Consider the following 13169-nt stretch of genomic DNA (forward strand, 5'->3'; position numbering starts at 1 on the left):
TTTGGCCACCTGGACTTAGCAGTTCCAGCCCTAGTAAATTGAGAGAACTGGGTAAGAGACAAACATAAATTGTTCTTAGAAAAAAATATGAATTGGGGGAAATTGAGAGATTAAATCATGCTGATGACCTGAGTCTGTGGTGGAGTAGTGAGTTTGATGTGTTGCAGCAAAAACAATAACTAACAAAAACAGCATCACAGCATAAGAGACATCAGGATTCAAATTGTCCTTAAAAGATATTTATTCTTGCAAGAATGTTCCCAGTCCAGCTGCAGGCGGAGTGAGACCCAGTTGACCAGCTTCTTTATAGTCTTCTTTTCAAAAGCTATTTCTGTCACCCACCCCAAACACAAGGAACAAAGGGACCCCCCTTGACCCCTCCCCAGCTCAGGAATCTTATCACCTCTGAAGTCTCACACACACCCTTCCAGCTGTATCAGCATCATAAAAGAAATTCAAAATACAGCCAAATGAATGTATGGCATTCATTTGTTAAATCATTGAAAATAAAATACAAAGAAAAGATAAATTTTTCCATAACAGATGTGTAATTAAATATGAGGTTCTGTGGGGTGCGGACTGGATCGATTCCATTCCTAGAGCTTCCGAACAAATGGGTGTTTGGGGTGCGGACCGATGGGGCAGTGAACCCGAGGTTAGCCCATAAGTCAGTCCTGGAGCTCCCCCTGTCTGATTTTAGGAAAAAATCGAGTCTATTGGAGACTACAATAGACTACTCAGGCGCGCAAAAAGTATACCACGGACACAGAGTAAATCACCATGGGAAAATCTGAAAAGTGGGCATTGGGTCAACTCCTGAGATGCAAAGAGGTCCACTTCCGCTTTTCCGAACATGTCCCAAATCAGGGCTACTGTTTGACGGTTCAGCATCCACTCCCCCGACCTGAGCTTCTGCCTCGACAGAAAATCCGCTGCAAGGTTCAAGATACCGGGGACATGGACTGCCCTCAGGGAAAGGAACTTGTCCTGAGCCCACAGGAGGAGGTGGCGTGCATGCCTGTCTAGGGTGCGCGACCGTGAGCCCCCCTGCCGGTTTACATGGGACACTACCGCCATATTGTCTGTTCTGACAATGACATGGTGCCCTTCGTGAAAAGGGAGAAAGTGCAGAAGGGCCAAGGAAACAGCTCTGAGCTCCAAGCTGTTTATGTGCCAAGAGAGAGTCTCCCCAGTCCAGACCCCGCATGCTGGCCTGCCCTCGAAAACCGCGTCCCAGCCGGTCAGAGAGGCATCCGTGATAATCATTTGGCGACGGAAAAGAGCGCCAATGCTGACCCCTTTCTGAAGGAAGAGGGGATCCCACCAGACTGAAAGGGTGCGGGAGCAACTGCACGACACCTTCAACAGGCGAAGAGCCGGTCCTGTTGACCGGGCCCCTGAGAGCTTCATCCACCACAGAAAAGGTCTCATGTGGAGCAACCCTAGGGGTAGCACAGGGGAGGCTACGGCCATGAGACCCAGAAGCCTGCGGCAAGTGCCCACAGAAACACCATGGCCGAGTCTGAAGCGGGAATCCGGAAATCCGGGCAGGAGCCAAACGGGCCTGCATCAGAACGGAATCCAGGCGAACCCTTAAGAAAACTGTGCGTTGAGCTGGGGTGAGAACACTCTTCTCTGTGTTTAACCTCAAGCCGAGAGACTGAATGTAACGAAGGACAATGTCCCTGTGGTGGGTCACCAATTTTCTGGAGTGAGCTAAAAGGAGCCAATCGTCCAGGTAGTTGAGTATACAAATGCCCTGGAGCCGCAACGAGGCAAGAGCAGCATTCATACACATTGTGAACATCCTCGGTGCTAGAGCGAGACCAAAGGGAAGGACCCTGTACTGGTAAGCCTTTCCTCCAAAGGCGAATCTAAGGAACTCCTGTGTCACCATACAACCTGAATATGGAAATATGCATCCTTCAGGTCTACTGTCACGAATCAGTCCCCCGCATGAATTTGAGATATGATAGCTTTTAACGTCAACATCTTGAATTTCCCTTTGTAAAGGGAGAAATTCAGCTGGCAGAGGTCTAGTATAGGTCGCAGACCGCCACCCTTGCTCGACTTCCTTTGAAGGAACCTTTTCTATCGCTCCCTTGAGGAGAAGGGACGCAATCTCCTGCTGTAGTACAGAAGCCTCTGAGGTGCTACATTCAGAAAAACCCTGTTGAAGCAAGGGGGGTTGCGACAGAACTGAAGCGTGTAGCCGAGCCAAACTGTGCGGAGGATCCAAGGCGATACCCCTGGCAGACGCCTCCATTTTTGAAAGAAATGTGATAGAGGAAGCGGAGTGTTGCAATGCAGAGGACATACCTGTGTTAGGGTGTCAAGCTTGTGGGGTGGCGTGGTCGAGCGTGAAGGAGAGCAATTGGCGTCCTGACACGCAGTGGGAGGTACAACTGCCTGGATCGGTACCGCAGGGTCTGCCTGCTCCTGAAGAGAACTGAATGTGTCTCCGAGGATGCGAGCGGCAGGTATCAAACACGTCAGGGGTGACGGGAGAAAGCTTAATGCGTCTCCTTCCTCCCGCGCCGGAAGGTTTGAACATAGTTGAACAGAAACTGCACTTCGAAACGTGCTGGGTGGCGAAAGTGGCAGAGTTGGAAAAGGAGAGCAAGTGAGAGGTGGGCAGAAACACTTGCGCGGTCTGTCCCAACCTCGAAAATCGGGGAAAGCTCTCCTTTTTCTGACCTGCGGGTCAGGAGCGATTTGAGGGAGCTGGAGCGGAACGTTTGTTAGACCGCTTCAGCTCAAGACGCCTATGAGGTCGCTGGAGGGGAAATGGGTGACCACGGGTTCCCCAAACCGTAGCTTTTGGGGGATGACTTCCTGTGAAAGGGAGGTTCTCTGGGTTGAGATGGGGAGGGGTTAGACGACTCCCTAACCCTCCTGGGCATAAACTGCCTGAAGGCGGCTGACTGGGATTTTGCGGCCCAGAACTTGTCAACCACAGTGTTGACCGACTCCCTGAACAGTCCAGACTGAGAAATTGGGGCGTCCAGGAGGAAAACCCTCTCCTTGTCATGGATCTCTGTGGCGCTCTGCAGCAACCGTGCCCGCCATAGACCGACCTATAACATGTGCGGTGTGCTTGGTGGCTCTTAAGTCCAGATCCATGGCCTTGCGAAGCTCCTTGACAGCTTCCGGCGTTAGGCCAGTGCCCTCGTCCATCTCCTTCAGAACATCTGCCTGGTAGGCTTGGAGGATGGCCATAGTGTGAAGGGCGATTAGGGCGGAAGTAGTCCTGGATGGTTTAGAGGGTAGGAGGGGTGAGATTTCCACGATGGAGCCGATGATGGATAAAGGTGAGTAGCCAGCGTGTCCTCGATGGGATGGTGGAATAGCCCTGCTCCACAGAACCAACGAGGTTGGTGAAGTCAGCAGCTGCCATATTAGTCAAACGTGCGAAAAAAGGCTGCTTCCAGGATCTGGAGATCTCATTATGCAGATCACTAAAGGGCAGCTTTCTCTGCTCCAGCCTAGAATTAAAAATCCTTCTCCTTCTCAAAAACCGCGAGCCTAGAGCGGAGGGTTTTGAGAAGTAGATTGTCACAACATTTTTATTTTGACAAACCTAGAACAGCCTCGAATGCGAAAAACCCAAACATTTAACACACTTACTGTGAGGGTCTTCCCTCGCAATAAAGCGAGCGCATGGCGACAGGCAATGACGAAACTCCATGGCACTTCACCGCAAGGAGAACTGAGTTCCACTATTTGCAGTCGCTGAAGTGCGGATGAAGAATGTTGATACTAGAACCCTAATATTTGGGCCAGAAAAACCGAGAACGAAGGGCTAGAATGGCTGCTTCATGAAGGCAGAGAAATCTGAGGAGAAGATGGCGCGCCCACCAATATAATATGATGACGTAAGAGTGTTGAGGCGGCGTCCACGCCATCAGCCAATGAATTGGCGTGATTCTATATGGGTTTCAGACAATCGACACACCCAGAGGGTATTTGCACTGCGTCTTAAGCTACGCAGCGTTGAGTGAACTTATGAGAGAGAACTCAGCTTGCTTTCCCACTGCTGTAGCAATAGCGAGGGGTTTTTACGTATGCCAAGATACCCACTGTTAGTGGAGGGTACGTGGGTCTCCTTTATGGTTGACAGTGTCAGGGTCAATCAACATTGCGACCATGTGATCTGCCGTGCAAACCATTATTATTTGAAGCCACATTTATAACTCGTTCTGCCTCAGGGCACCAAATTATCGATCGGTTTACTGTCCCTTTGCAATGTTAAACTGAGACGGGCCAATGCCTACAATATGCTTTTCTTTTTTCATCAACATGCCCTACACCCCTTATGGGTCGAGATTTGATGTGTATGTTAAATTTAACACTTGTTGCAGACTCGTCTGGTATTAAAGTGATTGAGGAGCAGGTATGTTGTCCTCTAATTGAGTCCAGTTCAAGTCGAACAATCCTGTTTTAAATATACATCCATGACACTCTTCACTGAGCGATTGCACGGATATTTCTGTGATTGGTTACAATGATCAAAGCACGGGAGAGTTTGAAAGCACAGGAAATGTTTTAAAATGTGTTTTGAAAGCAGGAGCATTTGAAAGCACTGTTTGTGCTTTCAAGCGCTAATCAGAGGTGATCATGATACTGGCTAATCAGATATGTTTACGATTCCGGTCAACAGCTTTTAAAGCATCACAATTTTAAAACTTCAGTGCCGACTTGGTACCGAGGTACCAGCAGACAGACAGAGTAGACAGACATTGTAGGCTGTGCACAAAAGCTTCCTCTGGAAGACGTAGCCATTCCCATTTTGTCGGGAGTGGGACAATCTGTTGTTTATGGATCACAACTTGTAAGTATATCTTATTATTTGTAGTTGTGTATTCTATTAACAGTTCCAATTATAAGTTTTGTGTAGTTGCTATGATAGGTGTGATGTAAACAATGGGCAAAGCTTTGCCTCCGCTAGCCTAACATTACAGTATGGATGTAGTGTTTACTGTAGCTTTTGTAAGGTTGTTCACTGCCCCTTAGAAAAATTATCCATGATACTGTGATCGATTACTCTTTGTATTACCATAATTTTCAGACAAATATGATTAAATGGTGGATAACATTGTATCTATAAGAAAAAAGAAAGAAAAAAACATCTGAGTAGAGCTTGCGGTTATGAAGGGACGGGACATTTCTAAACACATGCTTAGCGTTGCCAATGACAACACAAGGGGCCAGCTAACCAATCACAGAACATTTTGTATCATCATTCATTGAAAATGACACGTTCAAAACCAGACTGGAGAGAGAGGAGCAGTAATAGTGTAAAATATGTAAAAAGTAATGTGTTTTTTGAACAATCAAGCATGAAAACATTCTAGTACACCCCAAAAACAAAATCAGACTTTGTAAAAGAGCATAACAGGACCCCTTTAAAATAACACCCTGCCAATACTCCTGTTGTGTAAACTGCCTGCATGTAGTTATTAGAAAAGTGAGCTGTTTAGATTCATAACGATATGTTGCTACTGTACGGTAGATATTTAGCCTACCTATTGTACTGTACTGTAAACTACTCTAAAGACACATTTGTTTTGATGTATTGATGTTTTATTCATCTCAGTTTGTGAGGAATAATAGTTTAACAGTAGCATAATAGGAGTTGTTGTCTTTTGTTGCAAATCCGAAGTCTCCAGATCGGGTCTCAAAGAAATCTCTCAAGAGTCGAAGTTCCAGAACTTGAAGTGAGATGCAGCTGTTCAGCTATCTTTTTCTTTTTTGCTCCGCCTTGAGATCTTGTTACCTTTAGAATCATCTTTCCCGGAGACATCTTTTTATTGGTGGAAAAATGTTTGGCCACATCCATTTAAAAAAAAAATATCTCATGTAACATGATTCTCTGCACCTGCAGTGTCCAGTGCGGTGCAATCCATCATCTTAATTAAAGGTGAGGTATGTGATTTGCAAAACGTCCGGCAGATTTTGAAAATACACAACTCAAATGGTCCTACCTTCTTTCCTTTGATTCCACCCATTCGAAGAACATGGACATGGATGGGGGGAGGGGGGATGGTACGACCGTTTGATTTGCGCACTTACTGTCCAATGATTCTAGGTGGTCTTGGAAATGATTGGCTGGAGTTTTTCGAGTCCTGCCCAGTCCACAGATGATTAAATTGCTTAATTTTTATTTCAGTGCTTCTAACTCAGTGGCTGTAAGTGGGTTAGGAATTGGATTTTAAGTGATTTTGAAAAAATGGACAAAAAAGAGAATTACATACCCCACCTTTAACATGTTTTTTAGTACCATCTTGTATCAACCATATACTCATCTTCTCTCTGGGCTTGTTAGCTACTTTTCCATTCTCACAGACCCTTTGACCTGGTTTAACCTGGTTTCTGTCTGAGACACAGCAATACAGACTTGTGCATGAGGCAAAGGAAAATGTCCAACAGAGTTTTAAACGATTTCAGCATATATTTCTTATGTTTCTACCATAAACACTTATTAAAGTCAAATATCTGCTGATTATCCTGCAGGCTTGAGAGCTTCTGAAAAGCTTAAAGCAACACTTAGGAACATTAAAAAAAAAGTAAAAAAAACTTTTTTTTTACCTTATTCTCTCGGGTGTATTCAGCCCGATTACTGGATCACTGAAAACTTTCCCAAAGTTAAACGGCTTAAAACGGTCTGATCACAAACAGAGAATGGAAATCGGGTTAGAATAAAAATGTCCTCCTACTGGGGTTACAGGTGCTTTTAGATGATCAAACTCCCGACCTCTAAGTTCATCTAACTGCGTTACGTAAATTACGTTAATGTTGCAGTATCATGTAGGCTACTTCTGTAATTTATTTGCGTTAATTGTGTAACATTTTTTATTTCTGCAGATCTGCTCCTCCTGTCAACAGCACTTCATTTTAAATTAAGTTCCTCCTACAACAGTTGAACAATAAATGCTGTAATATTCCCATCAGCCTACGACTGAAGAAGATTGAGTTTGTGAAAGATTGAGAACGAGTGATCCAGAATTCTGCAGAATGAAACCTGAAGATACTGATTAACAAAGAGGTTGGTGTTTATTCTTTATTCTTCATCATGCAAATATACTGCATATATGTGACCCTGGACCACAAAACCAGTCACAAGGACTTTTTTTTTTTTAAATTGAGATTTATACATCACAGGAAAGCTGAATAAATAAGCTTTCCATTGATGTATGGTTTGATTAGACAATATTTGGCTGAGATACAACTATTTGTAAATCTGGAATCTGCTGTGCAAAAATATTTAAACATTGAGAAAATCACTTTTAAAGTTGGCCATTTATGTTCACGATTGTGCTGCATTCACTCACAAAAAAATATATTCTTATATATTTACAGTGCTGCACGATTAATCATTTCGCAATCGCGATGTCAAGTCTACGCGATTATATGACGCAAAATGCTGCGATTTTATATGAAATAAACAAATTAGGTCTGTTAACGCAATTAATGCAGCATCTGTTCATTTTTGTCATCCTTTGGCTAGAGTTACATGATCCCGCTCTTATTCATGCAAATGCTTAAAAACCATTCATGCACAACAAGACAAAAAAGAGCTCGCTACCTGTGAATGTCCTGACTGACACAGAAAATACTTGAGCTGATATCGTGCGTGCGCAAAAGACAGCACGCCAGAATACAGTTCTCTTTCGTGCTTGAACGAACAGAAACACACACAAATATGCCAAAATGTATTTTTGTCAAGAATCTTCATAACATAAGAGCAATCTTATGATGAACGTAAAGAGTTGTGACTCGTGAGAGAATGAGGCGCGTGAGATCCGTGTATCTGTCAGCAGCGGCTGGTCTTAAAGGGACAGTACATAGTAACTACTAATTATCTCTGTCTTAAAGTTAATCGAAGAACAAAGGGAACAGAGAAAAACACTCACTGCTCTTGACTAAATAACTTCTGTAACTTTAATAAGGATAGTCTATATATAATTTGTTTATATTTGTATCCAGACATCAATGGCTTATTGATCATTATAGGTCATTTAGTTTGAGTCGAGAAATACACATTTCAGCATTATCACTAATCTGTGTGTGCATTTTCCTTGAGAACCAAGCAAGTTGACTCATGAAACCATTTGTTATATCGCAATCGCATATTGAAATCGTAATATTGACCTCAATAATTGCAATATGATATTTTCCCCAAATCGGTGCAGCCCTAGTTTACAGTAGGACATTTACAAAATATATTCGTGGAACATGATCTTTACTTAATATCCTAATGATTTTTGGCATAAAAGAAAAATCTATAATTTTGACCCATACAATGTATGGGTTTGTGTCCAGAGTCACATATGTTCTAGAGCTAAAGTGTAATCTTCAGTGCATAATCAGAATGGCTCTCTGAGTTCAAAAGCAAACAGCGCTGTAATTCAGATTGTGATTTCCACTACAGATTTTTTTTCCAATACAATTTTTTTTTCAATACAAGTCCGATATAGCAATATGGACAAATAGATTCTGATCAGTATTGCGATTTCAATTTTAATCACGATTTTGACACACACATAGGCTACATTTATGTTTATGACATTTATGAATTACATTCATAAATGCATTCAGTGTGAATTTGAAACATATTTCCAAAGGAAACCAATTAGAGCTTTATCAAAAAGCTGTAACATGTCTCTAAAACAGACATAAGGCAAAATAATCACAAGCTGCACAATTCAGAATATCTTATAGTATTTAATAAAAATGCAAGGTTTGTGAAATTAAATGTTAGTGACATAGATGCGTATTTGCTGAATGTTGACAGTAAATGAGAAAATTTGTTATTGTTAAGTTATTGTTTGCCTTTCTGTTACTTGTAATGTAAAAGCAAACGCTATATACATTTAAGGTTTTCTTTCTTTGTGTATCTAATAACGTATTAGACTGTTAAATAAAGACCGTAAACTAATGAAGACAGAGAATGTGAGTACGAGTTGCTTATGTTCTCAACACTGCCCGTCAAAATAAAAGTCCCATTTGTAACACATCTGTTAATCAGAAAAAACTTAGCAGCCAATGCTGATATTTAAAAAATACAAAATATCAGCCTATTGTCCTTGTTGAAATAGCCTATCAGTTTACCCCTAATCTCCATTCTGCTTTCTGTTTGTTCTGTTGTCGGTGTTTATTTGTGTACACTGCACACACACTGCTTGGTATAATTTTTTGTATAATTAATTAATCAAAATTCATCAAAATGATCCTAATTTTGCAAAGCATTTAACTACTTTCTGCTATTACATCTTTAATGTCCTTTCCCGTCACATTTCTGTCTTGGACTTTTTTTTTCTTCTTAAAATAAAACCTTTTTCTAGTTAGGCTACCAATTATTATGGTTATGAGTATGGAACCACATTCGTTTTTAACAGCTCTCTCTCTCTCTCTCTCTCTCTCTCTCTCTCTCTCTCTCTCTCTCTCTCTCTCTGTTATATTTTGGGACTTAAAAACCTGATATATGGAATTTGGGGAAACCTTCTCAACAATCACTTTTACTTATTTGAAGGTTTGTATATTAATAACATACTTTGCTCTTCCACATGAACATGTCGGATAAAAATACACCTCACAGAGGTGTCTCTCTCATCCCAAGTAGGCTACTCCTTGACCGAGCTCAGTTTTGGAAGGAAAAGGGGTGTTCGTGAAGCCAGCAGAGGGCGCAGCTCATCCTGTGTCTGTGCAGGTCTTAATGCTTTAAAATGATGATGATGAGGAAGATATTGTAGCCTAAAGTTCAAAAACTATAAACTGTAGCCTAAACTTCAGGTCCAAACTCTCCTTCGTCATAAGAAATCACAGAGTGTTTTCTGAAGAAAGCAGGGATCTTACCGTTATTATTACAACATTAATGTTGTGTTTATTGTCACCTGGTCAAATTTGAAGTTGTTTTTGAAACTGTTCCGCGAACTGGGGAGGAAAATGTTTCACGCGATCGTCTTCTGTTTGTGCTCGTGGCGTCTGGCCGGTAAGTTATAATGTGTTTTCGAGATTTCAGTTATTTTGTTTTTAGTACAGACTAAATGTTTACTAAATGATGATTTAAATGCGCCGTATGTGATAATTAATTAATATTAATAATGAATTAATAATAAAAACAATAATTAATGTTGCTGGAAGATCAGTCAATTAACTGAAGAGACATTTTGAGACATTTAAGGTTCCAATGAGTTTATTTAAACATCACTTAAAAACAATCCTATTTATAGAAAAATAGGAAAACTCTACTATTTATAGAAATATTGCAGCTTCTAGCAGCTACATTATTGTTCTCACTAAGATGTTATTTTGCCCATTTAAAATAGTATCAAATCTACTTCAACTTCAGAGTTTGTTACTGTAGAGACAGTCAAGCTTGGAGACTTTTGTACAGCATGAACAAACAGCTGAACAGAGACTTTGTGAAGATGAACAGAACTGACTTTCCTTTGGTTTCTGTTCCTGTCTGTTTTCCAGGTGTGTTTGGTACTGATTATGTGTCTGTGATGGAAGGAGATCCAGTCACTCTAAATATTGATCTTACTGAAATACAGAGAGATGAAATAATAATTCTGAAGTTCGGACCTAAAGACGCGCTCATAGCTGAACTGAAGAGAGGGGAGAATCAGATCAAGACGTTAATTAATGTTAATGAGAGATTCAGAGACAGACTGAAGCTGGATGAGAAGACTGGATCTCTGACCATCACAAACACCAGAACCACAGACTCTGGATCTTATAAAGTCACCAGCTTGAACAAACGGACTCAATTAAACATGTTTAATATTACTGTCTATGGTGAGTTAACAGTTACTTGCCCTGTTGACATATTCATTTTTAACATTGTAAATATTATGAAATGATAGATGATGACATGCATATTAATTTGTGAACTTTTGTCATAAACTCCATTTTAAATATGAACATGGCAAATATCTGACAAATATCACAGCTCTCTTATTTACTGGATTTTGAATTATTTTTCAATATTTTCAGGTCGTCTGCCTGTTCCTATCATCATCATAGACTGTCCATCATCATCATCCTCATCAGGATCATCAGTGTCTACATGTTCATTGGTGTGTTCAGTGTTGAATGTGAGTCATGTGACTCTCTCCTGGTACAAAGGAATCAGTGTATTGTCCAGCATCAGTGTGTCTGATTTCAACATCAATCTCTCTCTACCTCTGGATTGTCTGGATGTTTCATACAGCTGTGTGCTTAACAATACCATCAGCAGCCAGACCACACATCTGGACATCAGAGGACTCTGTCCAACACATTCAGGTACAGCAATAACACTACAGATTTTACTTTTTTCTATAGATATTTCTGTTTTCTAAAGTTATTAATTTTTTTCTCTCACAAGACTGTCGCTGCTGTGGTTTTACTGAAGCTGTGATCCGATTGGCTCTCTCTGCTCTGGTGGGCGTGGCTACTGTTACTGTTCTGGCTTATGAATTCAGATCCAGAAGTCTTCAACAGAAGAAGAGAGAGCAAATGCCATCAAACTCTGATTAATCAGATACTCGGGAAAGTGGAGATGTTCTTGAACAACTGCTTTGAGTAAATACATTATCCTCTTGAGTAAATATATTTTATTAATAAATGTAATCTCAGTAATTATGAATACATTTTATTCAATTACAATATTCCTTTAAAATAAATTGTGTGTTCTTTTCATTATACAAATTGTATTAAGCAGCTTTACATAAAAATAGTGCCTTAACCAATGTGATTAATATGACATTCAATAAATATGATTTTTGTTTTGTATTCCTTTGTATCATTGTAAGTCTTGTTGCAGAGATCATGTGAAAGAATCAGTGAGAAAATGAGCAGAATAACAACATATAGCGGAGAGTTTTAGTAAAGCAAACTGATCAATGTTTTATCATCACATTTGTATTGTGCAACTTCACTTCGATCAGAGTTAAACAAACACTCTCTGCTCTTTCGTATAGCTCTGGAAAATCAGGCTCATTCTTGTGAATCGGTTTGTTTGTAATGGTTAGAGAGTCAGACTAGTAACCCTTGAGCAAGGTACCTAACCCCTATTCGCTCCCCGGGAGCCACAGCAAAAATGAAAAAAACGGAACAAATTCTGAGTATGGGTTACCATACCTTCACATAATAATTTCAAATAAACAGGTTCCAAAACATTAAGTGAAACATGTATGTGGTACTAAAAACTTTTTATTTTTTTCTGTATATCCTCAACTCAGTTACTCAAACCCTTATTGATATAATCATAAATTATACAATCAGATAGTTATTGCTATGCACATTTATCTTTGGAATGTATTTTTACTTAACCTTGTTTATTTAGCAGACATTTTTTATTTATAACAGTGGTTCCCAAACTTTTTGCAGCATGCACCCCTTTCTAGTGTTTGACATCTCCCAAGCACCCCCACCACCAATACAAATATTCAGTGTATATTAGAAAACATAAAAAATTCAGTTATAATTATTATGACCGCCGCTAGCATAGCTAGCGAAAGCGGTCATATGGGGATTGTCAAAGTTTTATTTTTAAATTTTTTTCGTCATCTACTGAATTTTTCGTCAACGATACCAGGGACACCGAAGCACCGGGGAACATGAAATTTTGTGGGCATGTAGCCCCACTAGACTTTTACGGAAAAATTTCGTTTGGTCCCCGGGGGCCACTCCCCCCCCCCCGCACTGGGCCCCCCCAAACCCCAAAAATGCAGTTTTTCCTAAATAACTACCTGAACCGTGGCACCGAGGATGAAGAAATTTTTATGGTATGTTGGTCTTAAGGGCCCACATCAACCTAGCCCATAATCACTCATTTGTGATTTGCGCCCCTCCCATAAAAAATGAAAATGCAATATTATTCTGCTTTAATCGCCCCTATCTTCAGTTGAGATGTTCAGAACTGCACCATATTTCATGTGTATGATTAACTTGACATCCTCTGGGGGTATCCTCTGCTAAGTTTTGTAGAATTTCATCCATGGGGGGGTATAAAATAAATTCATTTATGTGCACATTTAGTGACTGTACACTCATCGGCCTGTAGATGGTGCTGTTGAGCGAAGGGTTGCTGGTTTAGGATGATACTGTCACACACAAACACATGCAGGAATACAAACAAACGCAAGCATGCACACACACTGACATCCACACGCACAGACACA

The 13169-nt window shown here is 40.8% G+C and overlaps 2 protein-coding genes across 2 annotated transcripts in view; both read left to right on the top strand.

The window, feature by feature from the left end:
- LOC311295885 (uncharacterized protein) overlaps window positions 1-13169 on the top strand; it is a 58071-nt gene that overhangs the window by 22561 nt on the left and 22341 nt on the right. The gene's annotated exons all lie outside the window — the stretch shown is intronic.
- On the top strand, window positions 9726-11777 carry LOC311295910 (uncharacterized protein). Its single transcript, XM_084417472.1, has 4 exons — window positions 9726-9991; window positions 10480-10800; window positions 10999-11289; window positions 11372-11777. Exons 1-4 carry the CDS (start codon window positions 9946-9948, stop codon window positions 11521-11523), a joined length of 810 nt encoding a protein of 269 aa, XP_084273598.1. The 5' UTR covers window positions 9726-9945; the 3' UTR covers window positions 11524-11777.

This window comes from Rutilus rutilus, assembly GCF_951802725.1.
Source record: "Rutilus rutilus genome assembly, chromosome: 8".
NCBI lineage: Eukaryota > Metazoa > Chordata > Actinopteri > Cypriniformes > Leuciscidae > Rutilus > Rutilus rutilus.

Bases quoted from the DNA above. Each gene is read 5' to 3' on its own strand.
- LOC311295910 (XM_084417472.1), top strand. From the start codon at position 9,946: ATGTTTCACGCGATCGTCTTCTGTTTGTGCTCGTGGCGTCTGGCCG. The intron at 9,992-10,479 runs GTAAGTTATAAT...TCTGTTTTCCAG, and splicing joins GTGCTCGTGGCGTCTGGCCG to GTGTGTTTGGTACTGATTAT. The intron at 10,801-10,998 runs GTGAGTTAACAG...CAATATTTTCAG, and splicing joins GTTTAATATTACTGTCTATG to GTCGTCTGCCTGTTCCTATC.